Source organism: Sceloporus occidentalis, unplaced genomic scaffold (assembly GCF_023333645.1).
Source record: "Sceloporus occidentalis isolate IW3139 unplaced genomic scaffold, rSceOcc1.0.p SCAF_45, whole genome shotgun sequence".
NCBI lineage: Eukaryota > Metazoa > Chordata > Lepidosauria > Squamata > Phrynosomatidae > Sceloporus > Sceloporus occidentalis.
In genome coordinates, this window is record NW_028317025.1 from 461,090 (window position 1) to 479,323 (window position 18,234).

Sequence of the window (18,234 nt, forward strand, 5' to 3'; positions counted from 1 at the left end):
ATGTCTAGGCATCAGCCCCTTTGCTGCTACTCTTGTCTTATAAATGTTTGCCTTACTCAGGTGAGAATTACTAATTCTTTAGTATTTACATTGATTACACATTGTCTCTACAAAATATAAACCATGAGGTCAACAATGGCAGACTTCAGCTCTGCAGATAACAGAAGTCTATTCGGGGGGGGGGGGGGGGCTTAACAGGTTTTTGTCAATGCTAACGTTAGACATCATGTTGTATGCTCAAATAAAAATATTGGTTAGTGCTCTGGATTTTCCCCTTTAAGCCTCGAGAGGGCGTGTATGCCCTCCGGTGGGTGTGCCCAGATTGATGCCCGCTTCTGAATGGCCGGCGCTGACTTCATTCCCGTGCTTCATTGCGTTCCGATGTCACAGGCAAGATGGCGGCGATTCAGGCGGGTCCTGGGTGTCCGCGGTTCTCTGCTTTGGTACTTTGCGGGGAGAGCCGTCGGGGCCCCGGACTGATTGATAGAGCAGTTAGCGAGCTGAAGAGAGGTGAGTGGTCGCTGAAGCTGTGTATGGTGGATATTAAGCATGAGGGGCTGTGAATACAGTATGTGTATGCGAGCATCAATCTTCATTAGCAGTATGTTTTCATGTATACACTAGACTGGCGCATTCACGTGTCTATGTACAATCTAGTGCGCCTGCACTGTGCTTACCTTCCTGTTATCCAGCTTATAGTACATGGGATGTGTCCTGATTCTCTATGTGATGTACGGAGTTTGCGTAGCCGGAGAACTAGCGCCGAACGCAAATTCTAAAATGCTTTCATAAGCCTTGTATACCATAATCCTACTTTGTCAAAGAGGCAAAAACATATGTGAGCTTCTGACACGTCTCTCCCTCTCTGTTTTATTTTTAGCAAATGTCAACAAATGTTTTCAGAAATGTCCTGCAAATTAGTGTAAGCTCCCCAAATCATAATTTAGCACAGTGGCCCAGACGGTTAGTTGATGTAGGTTTTCCTGTTAGAAATAGGCTTTTGTGACTCATGAGAATAACAGACTAACCCTTTAGTAGTTTAAGGATTATTACAACCTACTGCGTGACCCTATTTCTTAGTAGGGCATAGTGAATGCTTGTAAAGATCTGTCCTTGATATACGGACAGACATTACATTATTAGGATGAGGTCTATGTTGTGTATTGTTGGTATAACCAAATCGAGGACAGGTCAGGTGCTTCAGCGCCACACTTTAAAGTGTCTTCAATCTTTCAACTTCATAGAATGAAGAGCTCTCCTTAACAGGCTGCTACCACTGCTTGGCAACTAGGTAAAGGGCTTGCTGTTGGTGATCTGCCAACTTTGCCACTTTGTTTGTATGTGGGCAGCTGCTTTCTAAATGTACACAAATATTTTATGTTTAATACTAGATAAAATGGTGGACCAAAAAAAAAAAAATTAAAGCTCTTCTCCAGATGCCATCAATTTAATACATATGATCTCTGAGAGGACCCTTTCAATTTTTGTGACATCCCACTTGAAAACACAGGGGGGAATTTTGCAGAGTCTCAGAATTCCTGGGAGCTTTGTAGCGCTGCTTCTTTTTAGAATACTTATTCAGTTACTCCCATATGATGCTAATGTGCGTTATTACGGTATTTTTTGAGCAAGCTGTGGTATTGGGGTTATTAGTTCAGCGCTTGTTAACTGCAGTTGGGTAGCATTCTTAAGTTGTGCTTGGTGGTAATACAGACGCGTGGTCCATCTCCATGGCGACAATACCTTAGTTGATGTTAAGAGGTTGTTGCTTCTACACTCAACAGAATGCAGGAATGTATTCTGTTTATACAGTGCTTTAACTTAAATTGCTTCTTTTTTTTTTTTATTTGTTCTGAAATTAAATATTTAAAATACCCAGCAAGGAATTATTCTGTTTTTGTTATTCATGGCATAATTAAACATTTTTATATATAAACAGTCCCCTGTTTATGTATTAAATTGGTTAACTTTGGTAAGTCTCTCCAGCAAGAAAGGCTCTCCAGCTAGGAGAGGTCCTAGAGAATAGAGATAGAATCCTGTAGGAACCTGTCAGTTAAGTTCTTAACATAGGCATGCTGTGCTTCATCTCATTTAAAGGATAGGCCTTAGATATTCAGTGTTTTCTCATAGTAGAAATGTGGAGAATTTTGTAGTGCTAGCATTTTTTTTTTTCTTTTTCTAAATCCATGCTCCCCATGCCTGAATAAGTTTATTAAAAATGTTAAAAAAAATATGTAAAGATTGTTGCATGGCCTTTTTCTCTCCCTATTCCTTTCTTTAGGTTTCTGTTCTTGGGATGTAGACCCTTCCTCCTGTAACCTGGATGACCAGCTGAAACTATTTGTGTCCCGCCACTCTGCCAGTTTCTCCTCTGAAGTGAAAGGTATGAGCCTCCTAAACTCTTAATTATTTGCAGCTAGAGCCCCATGACATGCAAAAAGCACATTTAAGTCTCCTTGACAGTAGATTCTGATTAACTTCTGCTTTTTTGTTTTGTTTATAGAAGTTGCCTTATGTTAGCGGACAGCATTTGTAAATACATACGGACCTGTGCGTGTGCAGGAAGCATATTTGTGTGTTTTCTGCTACGCTACACTAGACTAGACTAGACTGGCTTTTTTTTTTTTCTTGGGGGTACATTTTAAAGACCATGTGGAGAAATGGAACAGAATTGTATTATCTTTTACAGCATTTGTGACACGTCTATAGGTAATTATTATAGATATTCTATATGTTCTATAAATATTCATGTAATTATCATAAACAGATGTAGTTGGTGCAGTCAGGCGTAATCCATGTGCCCTGCTCTGAAAGCTTCTTCTGTCCTCAACATTTCCATCTAATGCTCAACTGATAAACTTTAGAATAGTCTGTCTGACAATCTGCCTGTCTTTTGGGCAATCCCAGAAATAGACATGGTCTTGCCCTATCCTGAGGGTAAGGTTGTCTTTATAAGAGATTTCTTTCATAAATGTATCCAGATAAACAGGGCTCGACAAATCCCAGGCGCCAGGTCGCCATGGCGACTCAGAATTTTGTCCTGGCGCCTAGGAGTTTGTCAGACTCTCACATCCACAAAAAAATGCCCCCGCGCGGGGGCGCTGCTGCTGCTGTCTGAACAGGAGTCTGGGCAGACGGCACAGCCACTCAGAGCCCGCCCCCGAGCCTGAGATCACTCTCACGGAGTGATCCTGTAGGCTGAAACCGCGATTACAGGAAAACCTGCAATAGCCACAGGCAGCTTCAGGAAAGGGGGTTGAGTGTTGATCCCCCTGCTGCCTGATCGCTCCATGAGATCGACAGTGCAGCGTTAACCCCTTCAATGCCGCGATCATTTAGGGGTTAATTCCCGTTTTGTAAGGGGCTCTGCTGCTGGTGTTCTGCCTGGAAGACCAGCAACAGCAAAAACGAGCCCCCACAAGCCCTTTGATTCCTGTAGGCATGGAAGCCTACAGCAGTCATCAGAGACTCCCCATGCAGAGGCAGCTTCAGGGACAGGGGGAGAGGGTTCTTTGGTCTCCACATGAGTGTGGAGACCAGCCCCAACACCCCCCTGCTGCCTGATCGCTCCATAAGAGCAACAGTGCAGCGTTAACCCCTTCAATTCCACAATTGTGTATAACACATTCGTGGCATTGCAGGGGTTAACATTTGTCCCCACAAGCTTGTGGGGACTAAATATCAGTCAATGCTGTGCTCCAATGGAACATCAGCATTGAAAGCGTTAAAAAAAAATAATATATATATATATATATCTCTATCAAAAAAAAAATAAAAAAACAGCACTGACCTGAAAGTCCAGGGTGCTTCCAGGTCAAATGCTGTGAGTTTAGTAAGTGGGCTGATGATCAGATCACTCCTAACCAACTGTTAGTTTAAAAAAAATCCTGGCTCCTAACTTTTTTAGCTGGCGCCTAGATTTACAACAAATTTGTCAAGCCCTGCAGATAAAAGTTGTGGATATATATAAACGTTCAAATTCCATTATTCTGCATCTGCTCCTATGTGCTGCTAGATTAACTATTTATTTTTTTTGTATGATTGTTTGTTTCTGTATTTTAATTTAACCAGCTTTACTCTGAGCTTTCGTTTGACAGTTAGAAACAGACTAAAGAAGACAGAACTTTTTGTCTTGTTTTCCTTAAAATGTATAAACGGTTGTATAATGTGATTACTCTAATATTCCAGATCTAGGTTACTTTAGTGCAATGTCCAATATTTTTTTTTTAGTAAAAAGTTAATATGAACTATAATTTTTGGGCAATGTATTAAAGCTGAAGCAACCATTTTTTATTTTATACTTGCGCTTTGTAAGACATTTTGCCAAGTTACTCCTTTCCACAGTTGCTTGGATTGTGGCGATCTGCTTGATTATTTACAATACCGTACAGCAAGATGGTGGGATTTATCCAGTACTTTAATAGGGTCTCAATGGGTTGAGAAACCCATTTATCTTGGGGACATTAAGGTCTTTCTGTGTAACCCAGATTGATGAGCATTGTTCAAGCAGAGAGCCCAATTGGGGATTTTCTAATTCTAGAATTTTGTTTCTAGGAACTAGTTTTTACAATCTTTAAAAAACTTTTTTTTTATTTAAATGATTTACTGTCTGTGGAGCAGGGAACCTTTAAAAATCTCATGATTTTTCACTGTAACAGGACAGAGAAGCCTATATCATATGGGAGACACCTTACAGACACTAGTTCTGATTAATCCTTCTAAGAAGTCCGTATGTAATGAGGTACAGTGTTTTTTGTTTTTTTTCTCATTTCAGTCTTAACATCTTTCTCTGTGAGCTGAGTGCTGTGATAAAGAATAACTTTAGCTGTTTAAAAATATTATATTTAGCTGTCTAACATAGACAAATTGACTTTGGCATATAAGAACCATTCTGTCCATTTTTTCTTATGTACAAGTCTCTGACCTTAAGTGGCCCATGGTCTTGTATACATGCTCACTGTATTAACCTCTACTGATGGGAGGATTTACCACCTTGTCAGTGAAATAAAATTATTTTAAACTATGACCTTAAGTCTTAACATTTGTCCTTTTCTTTTAAATGAATGCCGATCCTTGACTTTGTTAAATCTCTATGCATTTAAATGTTTTTCATTCTCTCCTGCAAGCTTTAGTTGTTCCTGATGAGTTTTATCCTGCACACCGATCTCAATTTAGTAGCCCTTCTCTGAACTTCATGACACATCTCTGGTCGCGCCTCACCTAGGCAACTGTGTAAAGTGGCTTAACCACCTATTTACATATTAACATAGGCTTGTGTCTTTTCTGACCTAAATTACAACCTTGCTGTTGTGTAGAGGATTTTTAATTAGGGATGCACCAAAATAAAAATTCAGTTCATTCATTCACTTGGCTGAAAATGACAACCCCCCCCCCCCCACACACACACACACACACCTGTAAAAGAAAAAAAACACTTTTTTGAAAAGTAACACACCAAAATTGCACAAAAAAACCAATCGAATATGTAATATGTTATTTGTCTATCCAATTTTAATAACATCAAAATTGGACAAAAAAAATCTATATAACGGCAATCACACTGTCATGCCAAGTCAAGCAGTACATGCTGGAATCTTGGTATACCTGGACATGATAGCGGTGTGATTGCTGTTCGCTATCCTATATATTTAATATAGCAATCACACTCCAATCATGCACAAGCAGCCAATACATGCTGAAACCCATCTAGCTGCCCCCCTTGTGTATTGATGCTGCCAGCAGTATGGGGTCTGCGCATCACTTACAGCCCCCTTATGCCATACTCCTCTCCCCCCACAACTTCACATCTATGCTATCACTCATTCATATACTCATTCGTTAATTCACAGATACTAATCATTCAGATACTCATTCATTCCCTCAATCACGCATACTTATTCATAACCCTACCCCCCACTTCTTTACCTGAACTGCAGATCTCTCGCTCGCAGACTTCTGCAGAGGCCCTGCTGCGTTGCTCGCAACTTCTCTTGTCCCGCCCAGGGGAAACAAGGTGACAGAGGGGTTCTCACTCTGTCAGCAGCGAAAGCAGAAATGTTAACAAAAAATAATAAACAATACAGTGAGCTCTGTTATGTAACTGTGACGTCAACAGCATGCTTAAGATGTATGGGATCTCTATCCATGTTGCACAAAATACAGTGCAATCAAAAAATAAAAAATCGGAACCAAAAAAATCCTTTACATCCCATTGCCATAGCACTAAACGTAAAAACTATAACTCTTTAACTAACTTCTAAGCCAGAAGTGTTAAACACTGTCTATAGAGTACCATGTAAGGGGTAGATTTGACCCTCTAGAACTTAAAGAATATGTGTGTAATGAGGGGATGTTCCTGAGCATAAATTGGGTCATTGTTAATCAGTGGCTCTTGCTGTTTAGAAGAAATTCTAAGAACTGCAAAAACAAATTGTGTGTGTGTGTGTATAACTATTTCTTTTACATACTAGCACTCACATTCTTTTTCAAAATAAACAAAATAATAATTTATCATTTATGTGGGTATATCAAACATGGTATATTAAACATAGTTTAAAAAAAAAATAAAAAAAAAGCACTGGTTACTTGCAGATTTTTGTTTTGTATGTCATACAAGTCATTTAAAAACAGAAAATTAACAAATTGATCCATTTACTGATGCCTGAGCTACCCCACTAGAAACTAAGCCATACTCTGCATATCCACTAGTAACTACAACCTTCTGTCTGCTATCACTACAATGACTTACTGAAATCTAGTAGTCCATCTACAGCTCAACCCTGTATTTTTTTTTTTTGTTTGTTTGTTTTTCTTCAGATTTTAAAATGTATTGGGTGTACCTCACATTTTCAGTTCTTAGCAAGTCATGTACACATCCCCTTGAGATCTTGACATCTAGTTGGCTTCAGTGGAATGCACAGTTGTTTAGGCAAACTTAATATCTGCAGAAAATCTCACTTTCTACCTGCTGTAATACGTCTGTTTGCAACACACTTTTTTTCCTTCTGCTAACCAAGCATTCTCTCTTCAGATTGAGATCACATACTTACTATTGTTATATCCCCTCCCCCATAGATACGCAATTTGCTATGCCACACGTCAAAACACAAGCTTCTTATTTTTGCTGGCCCTTTCCTGGAGCTTACTGGGGAGATTCTTCTTCAAGAAGGTGGTGGGTTTTCCATGGAAGACTTTATTCACATTTTTACAGACAAGGAGGTAAGTCAGTTTCCTATACCTACATTTAAAATGTAAAATAAAAAAATAAATAAAACTCCCTTTTTCTCAACAGATCGGAAACACCCTCAGCTCATCTGACCCATCTGCTCGTGTCAGCTTAACTGTGATCTGTCCCCAAGACTGGGATGTTTGCCAACTGGATCAAGGCAGCCTTCAGGATTTCATAGAATTAAAGTTTAATGTGGACCAAGTTGTTACGGAGACAGAAGGACTGCAAGAGTTAGCGGAATACTTATCAGAATCCCTTGAACCCCCTTCTCCTTTCGAGCTGCTGGAGCCCCCATCAACTGTGGGTTTTTTAAAACTGTTTAAGCCATGCTGCTATGTCTTCCCTGGAGGGAGAGGGGATTCTGCATTCTTTGCAGTCAGTGGTTTCAATATGCTGGTGAATGGGGGTTCAGACACTAGGTCTCCATTCTGGAAGCTGGTACGTCATTTGGATAGGATAGATTCAATACTTGTAACACACATGGGCATAGACAGCCTACCTGGGATAAACAGTTTTCTTCAGAGGAAGATTGCAGAGGCTGAAGAGGATGCCTCTCAAGGGCAACCAACAAATGAAGAGTGGTTAAAAAACCTGGTTTCACCAGAGCTAGGTGTGTTTTTTCTTAATGCTGCTGATAAACTAGTTACTAAAGATGAAGTAACTAATGTGGTGAAGGGCCGTGAGGAGGCTGCAATCACTCTCCAGTGCTTAGAGAAGCTGGGTGTACACCCAGAGCCATTACTCAGAACCAATGGGCCTACTGTGGAGCCAACTATTCTTTTCCAGAAGATGGGTGTTGGAAGACTGGAAATGTACATCTTGAATCCTGTGAAAGGCAGCAAAGAATTTGAAGTCTTTACCAAACAATGGAATGGTGATGAGCTGAACAAAGGTTCTGATTTGCCGATTAGTTGTGTCACATCTGCTTGTGTCTTGCTGGTCTGGCACCCAGCTTCTCCCTCTGAGAAGATTGTACGAGTGTTATTCCCAGGTTGTACTCCCCAAAACAAAATCTTGGAAGGCCTGGAAAAATTGCGACACTTGGAATTTCTGAAGGCTCCAGTAATGACACGCAAGGATCTGGAGCTGACTGCAATCAACCAACCAGATAGATTTGGTGCGAAACCCAGGCGGACGGAGAGCAAGGAGAGTGTAAAATCTGGGTCAGGCAGGCTTAGTGTTGAATCCAGGGTTCCACTGGGCAGAGAGAAACCAGTGAAATCTGAGCGTAAAGAAGTGAAGCCAGAAGGCAAAGAACGCAGCAAAACAGAAGCTGTTAAGGATTCGGGAGCAGATGGAGAGAAGATAAAGGATGCTAAAGGCAAAACTGAGGGTTCCTCTGAGAAACAGAAGGCTGATTCAAGGTTAAAGACCAATAAAGAGAAAGCAACAATGAAGAGAGATCAGCAAAGAGAAGAAAAGAAGCCCTCCGTAAAACGAGAGGAGAATCAAACCGATAAAAAGGAAGTAGCAAAACATGAACCTAAGAAGGATTTGCGACATTTAGTTAATGATGGAAAAGTGGAGACTCCAAAAAGAGACATGAGAGATTACAAAGGAGAAGAAAGCAAAACTGCAAAAGGCGGTGGTAAAGACCAGAGAAAAAGTATCAATGCACTAGCCGATACCCGGAAGCCTCTATCCAAGGTTGGCTCTCTTAAGAAAGATGTAGGAGGAACAAAAAAGGATGTTGCTGCAGTTTCTAAAGTAGTAGTTAAGGGCAAGCCACCAAAGAAGACACCTAGCGGAGAGCTAGTCAAACAGTCAACAGTGAAGGAAGCTGTAGTGGAGACAAGTGTACCACATTTGTCCAACTCTCCTGAAGGGACCCAAGAAACAAGTAAAGACAAACCTGTTGTTCACGAAGAACATTCCCACATTGCAGATATGCATCTGCCTGCTTGTACAGAGAACAGATTGTGTCCAGAAGATCTGGAGAGCCCATGTGGTTTCCGTTACCTCGAAACTAGCCCACTCAAAGGCCTGGTTCCAGTATCTCCGCTTGCTAAAACACCTCGGAGTGAAGTAAGTGTACATTTTGATCTTACGCCAACAGCCCTTGAAGTGCCAGAGAAAGGCAAAGAAGCCCTAGATGATCACTGTGGGAGCTCTGAGGAAAAGGCTCTAGAGATGGCTTCTCCGGTAAGTTCAGGACATTGTTCACCAGCAGTGGTGGATCAGAATGGTGGTCAGCCTATTCTGTCAGGAGATGGCAAGAATGTGAGCTCCTCCTGGCGAGCACCCCCCAAGTCCTCTCAAGAAAATTCAAATTCCTCGCAGGGTAGGCAAACCAGTTGTTTGTCTTTGAGTCCATTCTGTGAAGACGTGCCAGATGTATCACCAACAATTACCACCCCATCTCTTCCTGCTGAGGTGGGCTCCCCCCATTCCACAGAGGTGGATGAGTCCCTGTCTATCTCTTCCTTTGAGCAAACACTCCCACCAGTTAATGAGTCACCTAGTGATGTCTGTCCGCAGTCACACACTCCAAACAAAGGGGCTCTAACCCTGCCAGTATGTCCTTCAAAGCCTTTGGAAAATGAGGGACAGTCTGAAAGGTCTGCATCACCTCATGATGTTGACCTATGTTTGGTGTCACCATGTGAATTTGAGCATCATAAAGTTGATGCTTTGCTAAGCCCTAGAGATAGTGACAGTGACCCCTCTCAGGAGCTAGCCAAGCCGTTATGCTCCACTGATAAGAATGTACCTAATGGTCTGGAGACACCCCCTACTTCAGTCAGTGAGTCTCTGCCAACTATTTCTGACTCTGGACCTGAGGAATATCCTTCTATTGCTATTGATGGGGAGTCGGAATCTGAGGCTGACAATACCCCCAGGCATTTAGATCCTCTACCTGCACCTCTGCAGGATCCCCTTCCTCTTCCACCACAGCCAGGGACATGTATGGTTGACCCAGAAGCCATGCCGTCCAACCCTGTGGAAAAGAAGCATCTATCCCGCCCTTCATCCGTCTCCAATATTAAGGCTGATCATTTGAAGACACCTGGCATGTCTGCTAAGGCAAGGATTATGATAGAGAGAACAGGGAAGGCTACTGGTGGTCGAGCTGAAGCAGCCGATAAAGGAGTACGCTCTGGAACGGAGTCTCGACCAGCTACAGGTAGACGAAGCATTGGGAATGTCAAGTCATCTCCAGGAGCAGTCCGTTCTTCAACAGGTTGGTGATACAGTATGTACTTCACATCTGTGTTGGCTTCATGGCCTGAATCATGTTTAATTGCTGCTTCTTTCTACTTGTGTTGCCTTTTGTAGGATACATGCACAGAGGGGCAGTCACACCCATATTACAATTTTTCCAGGTTTAAAGCAAAGTGGTTTATGCGTTTTGGAATGTATGGTTATTTTTAATGCAGCCCTGAACCTTGCTGTGTGTCTCGATTCATTTCTGCCTACAATCACAGCAACCTACTGCAATAAGTTGATGCTCAAATGTGCTTCTAGAGCAGGTTATTTTTTTATTTTATTTTATTTTTTTATTTTTTTTTTTTCTCTTTTCTTTTAACCCCCTTCAGTCCCAGGGATTTTGATACCTCAAGTCCTGGAGCAATTTTGCCATTTTGTCTGTTCTTTCTCTGAGAATAGTGTACCCATGTAAACTATATATTGTTTTTTCAAGGAGAGAGCTTTCTTTTGATACCATAATTAGCTGAAAATTTAGGATGAGACATTTAGTAAAGACTAGCGAACATTAGAAAATGTATATTTTTCCCCTCTGAATCCTCACAAAATTAGGTGAAGGTGAAATTGTCTCCAGGTTTATCAATTTAAGTGTCCTGGTTTCAGAAATACGTAATTTATATAGAATTTCCATACTTTCCCAGCACTTATAGGGAACATACTATAAGGTGTACATCATTCTTTACAAAGCTGTAGAATTTTTACATTAGGTATGAGGGGATTGCAACTCTAATGTTAAACAAATCCAAAATACCCACAAAAGTATATATTTCTGTAAAGCGGACAACTTGGACAAATCGTATCGGAGCTATTTGGACACTCTTCACGCAGATATTTGGCCACCAATCACTGTCAAAAGTAGCCGCAGAAATTATTTCCTGCGCTTTTTTTCCCCACCAACACTTCTGTGTTGCTTAGTTTTTTTGTCTTTATTTTTTCACACAGGGTATGTGTTGCGGCAGAGAAACCCAGCCAAAACTGTTTAGCTGCATCTGCTAATTACAGAAATACCCCACATCCATAGTTTTTGTTCCCTTACATATAGTACCCTATTTTTTATATTTACTGAGTAATGGGTATGGTGGTTGTGAACAGGGGCAACGAGGACCTTTTTAGATGTTGCAATGGGCTTGTAAGGGTTTTGGGTTTTTTTTTGTTTGAGCAACCCCCCCCCCCCTCAAAACTCCCAACTCAGAACATTTGACCCTCTGGAGGGACACATACTTTTACAACATCTCACCCTCCCTTATCAGATCTGGGCAGCAACCCCCTCCTGCCACACAACATTGAATTCTGTGTGTTGTTTTGCTCAGAAATGTTCTAGACTTGAGAGAGGGAGAAAAGCTCCCAAAAGCTTGTCATTCCAAAATTCTGTTAGTCCACTAAAAAAGGTAACAAGATAATCTAACACCACTGGACTAATACGGCAATAACCTCTACACTAAAATATATATAATCACACACAGCTTGGTTATTTCTTTGTAGATGTTGCCTTCCATAACTTTTTAACATTATTTCCCTTAACTGATATTTTTATTTTCCAGCCTCCCTTCATGGCAAAACTCCCCAGTCCAGCTCCCCTTCTCCACCACCTGCACCAGTGTATGTTGAACTTGCTTACTTGCCTGGTGGGCATGGGGCCTTCACAGTTGAAGAGGAATTTTTCAAGAGGATACGCTCTTCATGCTATGTGATGAGTGGTGATGACCCTGCCAAGGAAAAGGTCACTCGCAAAATCCTTGATTCCCTGCTTGCTGGAAAAAGCTACTGGCCACAGGAAGTGCAGGTCTGTCTTCACTATTTTACCCTAGTGATAAGAAACATATGTTGTATAAAATGTATTTCATAAAGAAGGAAGAAGTCAGTCAGTTTCAACTCTTAATTCCTTTGTGAGGGGTGTCTTTTTATTTTATTTTTGTTCTTCTTTCACCTTTTACTTAAATTGCTATAAAACTCCTTATTTTATATAGCGCCCTCAAATTCTGTAGCGCTATACAATGGGTAGACAGGACATAAGTAGTATGTAACATAACATAAGTAGTATGTAACATAACAAATTGGCTTACAGAGACAACAGGTGAGGAGGGCTCTCCTCAGACAATTTTAACAATTTTACTCTCCTTGTTTAAAATCTCCTGGTGAGATCTGACCAGAGATCTGTAAAGCGACAGAGCGAAAACCCAGCGTCTTGCTTGTTTTTCTTTTCAAATATTTTTATTAGTTTTTTTTCAAAAAGCTTTTTTGTAACATAACAAATACAAAATTATACATGAATTTAAAAGCATAGTCTGAATAAAAATGCTTGTTTTTCTGATGCATTATTTCTTGCTTACTCTTTAAATACCCCACTTATGTAATCACTCAGAACAGTACCCCAGTTCCATATTATGCTTTAACAGAATGCATTTTGGACAAAAAAAATCCTAAATGGCAGCTGCCACCCTATCAAACATTCTAATTCACTTAAGTTATTAGTGATTTGGCTTATTCCATCAGTAGTATCTATGCTGTTTTGGACAAGTTAGCTTTTTTTTTTTTCTTTTAAAGACTTGTGTAATGTCTGCGTGTGTTAATGTAGTATTGGCAGATACATTTTTGTAATATGAACATAGTCTTTATATGGATAGCATATGTGTGACCCATTGTGTTGAAACAAAAGCAGATCAGTGTGCATGAATTTAGTACGGTATCAAAGCACAACTGCATAAATGATATACATTTATTTTTCTCTTGAAGGTGACCCTGATTCCAACCTTTGATTCACCTGTTGTTCACGAGTGGTTTCAAGGAACACATACACAACAGCAATGCTTGGGTATCTCTGTTTTGGACAGTGCCAACAGTGTGTCTATGCAGGGGGAAACCTTTCCTGCTTGCAAATTGGAATTTTAACCCCCCCCCCCATCTGGGATGTTCTCTTTAATGTTGTGCTTTTTATGATGTTTTGTTTTCAGGGCATTCATACCCTGCTTATCTGCCTCCATGAGGGGAAGGAAACATTTTGCACACTTAAAAAATAATGTTGCTTCCTTGCACGTTTCACTCCAGAAGCTCACATCTCACTAGTGGCAATGCAGAATTGTTTGCTTTTCACCTTCCCACATTTCATCCAGCTACATGAGAGGTTGCTTTAACCTGCCAGTTTTCAATGTTTACATGTAATACGCCCACCTTTTGACTAGCAGCATTTTTACCCCATTGTTCAAGAAGCAACGGGACACATTTGGTTATCTCTTTCCCTATTTGAATGAAGGAATATGACGTCTGTAGCCTGAGCATTTCAACAATTTGGTGGGGGAGAGGTGGTAACAGTATACAAAATTACATTTTGGTAAATATTTCGGTGCCATTCCATGTAAACGTGTAATTTCAGATGGCTTGGAAATTCTCTCCAATTTAACCTCCTACAGCATTTTGAGGTTGGATTAGTTTTAAAACTTGCTAAAACAGGATTTTTAATACATCTGTTACATTGCGAGTTGTAACGGTCAAATACATTTTTGTGTTTGCACTACGCGTAACATTGCCCTGTCACCGTTCATTGTTCTTTTTATGGTGTGTTTTTAAATTGCATTTATACACACACCATTCATTGTAATTTGTAGTTGTGTTTTGTAACGCACACTCCCAAGATGGGAACGGTAGACTATCTCAATAAGCAAGGGGGCACGATGAATAACAAAAAATAATGCAGGTGACTAGAGAGGGTAAATAGTTTCCTTGGGGGGGGCGGGGGGGTTACAGGTAAGAGTTCATCCACTTGAACTTATAGCTGAAGAAGATTAGCTGTTAAAACATTTCAATCTAGCTAAGGTTACAGCGGGTATCAGGATGAGCGTTGGTGTTCTGTGGACCCAGTTCTAGCATCCTGCTCTATAACAAAATATATTTAAATTGTATACTATACACTGAATGCTGTGACCCCTTTTTTTTTTTTTTTTTTCTCTGAGAAATGGTGTGAAAAATACTAAAATAACACTGTTAACTTGTTAAGGATCATTATATTATGAAGGTTACTTTTTTCAATTACTTGTAACATCTCATGGTAAAACACTACACTGTTCACATTTTGTGATTGTGGACATAAGCTGTTGATCTTGTAATGCTATTTTATTTTCAGGTGGTATATGAAGGATTATTCTCCATCTCCATGGTCTGTGAATGAAACTAAAGAGTGCGGTTATTTGAACCTAAAATAAAAAAGTCAGTCATTTCCCTAGAATGTTAAAATTAAGGGTGTTCTCTGTTGGCACAGCCATTGCTCACACGGAGTAAGGGCAAGTATCTACATTTCTATGGTTAGGGTCAGGATACTCCTGTGTAGGTAAATAAATGTTGCCATTTGCAATGTATTCTGATATACTAGTGTGGATTTTGCCCAGATGGACAGCCTTGATGTGGACGATTAGCCACTAAAGCCAAAATGTTTAAATGAGATTCATATTGTGAATTCACGTAGCTTGCAATAGATGAGCAAATAAAAATAAAAAAAATCCAATGTAAACAAATGCTGGTCCTCTTTATTTTACACTGAAGAGTACTGGGTGGCTGTGTAGAAAGGAATTGGTTTTATTATAAACAATACAATATTGTGTGTGTGTGTATATATATATCTCTCTATATATCGTTCTTGTAGTCCTGCCTAAGTGTCTCCTTCTACCCTGTGTGTGACAATGATATATTAATATATATTCTATATAATAAAGAGTGTCAAATATTTTGGATGCCACTAGGTAGCATGGGTAAAAATTTCTTGCTTCACATACTAACATTTTGAGAAGTTTAGATAAAAAAAAAAAATTAACTTTTCTTCTATTTGGTTTCCTGATCGAAATTAGTAAAATCTCTTCCCTGCCATCCCAGGTGACACTAAGGATAGACTCCTCCTCTGTACCTGAGATAGGGCAGGACTCAAAAAAACTTAAAAGCCACTCCCCTCCTACTAACTCCAGTGTTTTTTCCTGCCCTACATCAGGTAGGGAGGACTCGTCATCCCTTTTGTTATTTTCTCCGGCTCGAGGTGGAGCCATGTTCCCTGGGCTAAGCCCCCTTCCTGGGGGATACCCTGCACCTTAAGCCAGGCGGCTGGTGCTGCGCTGCCCAGCGCTTTTCTTCCGGTACCATGGAATCGCTGGTCCCTGCAGTGTCCGCGGCTGCGGCGCCGTTTGCGGCTGTGCTGCCCTCGTCCCGGCAGCGGCTTCGGCTCCCTTGTCGCGGCTGCTGCTGGTTACTGCCTGATTCCAGCACCCTGTTTTCAGTATATATGAAGGTAGGTGATTTTATTTCTTTGTGTGTTCCTGCTGTTTGGCTGGGTGCTGTGACATCTTTAGATATGTCAGCCCCGGATAACTCTGAGCCGCCCTCTGTTGAGGACAAGCCTAAGAAAGCTGTTACTAAGTCCAAGCATGCCCAATGTTCTGGGTGTCACAAGGCTTTGCAGGATTCAAGGAAGAAGCTCTGCTCCGCTTGCCTGAGATCTGTAGCGGATTCTGAGCCATCTGGGGGTAGAGAGTTCTTGACCTGGCTTAAAGAGGAGATGCAGTCTGCCTTCCGTCAGACCGTTCCTGTTCCTGCCTATCACCACCTTCCGGCATCGCAAGACCCCGCTCTTCTGGGACATCAGCCTTTGTTTTCTGACTCTGAATTTTACTATCCAGAGGTTGAGGAAGGTTCCTCAGAGGAAGGCGAGATCCGGGAGGAGAGCTCTTTTTTGTTCCTGGTGGAAGAGATTGAGACTTTGATTTCCGCTGTTAGGTCAGCCATGCATTTGGAGGAGTCTTCCACCCAGAAGAGTGACCTGTTCTTTGGTACCAGCTTCTCCAAGCAGTCCGCCTCTTTTCCTGTTCATATCTGACATTATCAAGCAGGAATGGCACCACCTGGAAAGGAGGGTTAACCTGTCCAGAAGGGTTAAGCGCATGTTTCCCTTTGATGAAGACTTTACTCAGTTCTGTGCTACCCCACTGGTAGACACTGCTGTTATGAGGGTCTCCAGAAAGACTGCTTTACCGCTGGAGGATGGCTCTCATTTCTCTGACCAGATGGAAAAGAAAGCCGAGGCTGCAGTAAAGAAATCTTTTGAGGCTTCTGCTGCCGTCCTTAAACCAGGTATTGCTTCTGCCTCAGTCTCCAGAGCAATCAAGATTTGGCTCTCCCAGATTGAGGAGGATATTGCTGCCAAGACCCCCAGGGAGACCATTCTCAAGAATGTTGCTGCAGTGAGATTGGCCGTGGATTTTCTCTGTGATGCCTCCATTGAAAACATCAGAATGACAGCCAGAGCTTCTGCGCTTTCAGCTGCAGCCAGAAGGGCCTTGTGGCTTAAGGCCTGGCAGCGGATAATGCCTCTAAAAACAGGCTTCTTAATATCCTTTTTAAGGGTAAGACTTTATTCTGGGAAGAGCTGGAGTCCCTTTTGGAGAAAACCACAGGGGACAAGCATTGGATGCCCCAGCAAAAGCCTCCTTCTAAAAGACGGCAGTCCTTTCGGCCATTCTTCCCGGGACAATCTAGGGGCCATAGTTCTAGATTCAACCCCTCGTCCAGAGAACAGAACTTCCGAGGCAGATTCCCTCGAGGGAGGGGGAGATTTGACAGACTCGCCTTTCCCAAAGTGTTTCAAGACCCCAAGAACTCTGAATGACACCTCTTCCATTCCGGTGGGAGGAAGGCTCCGATTTTTCAGGGACAATTGGTTCTCACTCACCCGAGACCCTTGGGTGAGAGCCATTGTATCACACGGCTATCGTCTTCAATTCAGGACCAGGCCTTCAGACCGTTTTTTGATCTCCCACCTTCCTCCAGACCAGGTAAGGTCCTGTTATCCACCATTCAACAGTTGACAGACCTCAGAGTCCTGGGTCCTGTTCCTTGGCCAGAACAAGGCCAGGGGGTTTATTCTCTGGTTTTTCTGGTCCCCAAGAAGCCGAGAGGTCTTCGTCTCATCATAGACTTAAGCTTTTTGAACGGTTACCTCCAGTTTGTCCGGTTCAAGATGGAAACTGTGAGATCCACCCTCGACACCTTATGCCTCAACAATTTCATGGCTTCATTGCATCTGAAGGATGCATGTTTCCACGTTCCCATCCATCCATCGCATCAACGTTTCCTGAGAGTGGCGATTCCTCGAGGTTCGACTGTACAGCATTTTCAGTTTCAAGCCCTTCCATTCGGATTGTCGGCGGACCCAAGAGTCTTCAAAAAGCTTTTGGCAGTCGTGGCAGCGCATTTCCGGGTTCAGGGAATTTCAGTCATTCCTTATCTGGACGATTGGCTTATACATGCCCGGACAGCGCAGATTCTTCGGGTTCACCTTGCCACGGTGGTTGACACGTTACAAGATCCTGGCTGGATTCTGAACTGGGACAAATCCTGCACCATTCCCTCTCAACAACTGATGTTTCTGGGTCTTCGCCTGGATTCCTGCTCCGGGAAAGCTTTCCTTCCTCCTGCCAGGATCAAGGGGATTCGGCTCCTAGTACGCAGGGTTCGTTCTGCGCACCGAAGCTCTTTGAGGTTATGCATGTCCCTGTTGGGCAAGATGGTCTCCGCAAGGTATGCGGTGCCCTTGGCTCTGGCCCACATGAGAATTCTTCAAAGATTTATCCTCAACCAGCTAGAAGACAACCCTTTGGCTCTGGAGAGGCTTGTCTGTCTTCCACCGCATGTCAGATCCTCCCTCGCCTGGTGGCTCCAACAAAACATCCTTGCCGCAGGGAGAAGATGGTCTCTTGTCTCCAAGGTTCTTCTCACCACCGACGCCAGCATCAAGGGGTGGGGCGCTACATATAAGGACCTATTCGTGC

The 18,234-nt window shown here is 42.0% G+C and overlaps 1 protein-coding gene across 1 annotated transcript; it reads left to right on the top strand.

Moving 5' to 3' along the window:
• The first annotated feature begins 395 nt into the window (after nt 1-395).
• Nucleotides 396-13,321, top strand: LOC149289408 (microtubule-associated protein 1S-like). The gene is made up of 7 exons (XM_089490504.1): nt 396-510; nt 2,282-2,383; nt 4,659-4,741; nt 7,075-7,218; nt 7,292-10,409; nt 11,974-12,215; nt 13,166-13,321. Exons 1-7 carry the CDS (start codon nt 396-398, stop codon nt 13,319-13,321), a joined length of 3,960 nt encoding a protein of 1,319 aa, XP_089346630.1.
• Nucleotides 13,322-18,234: the final 4,913 nt, after the last annotated feature.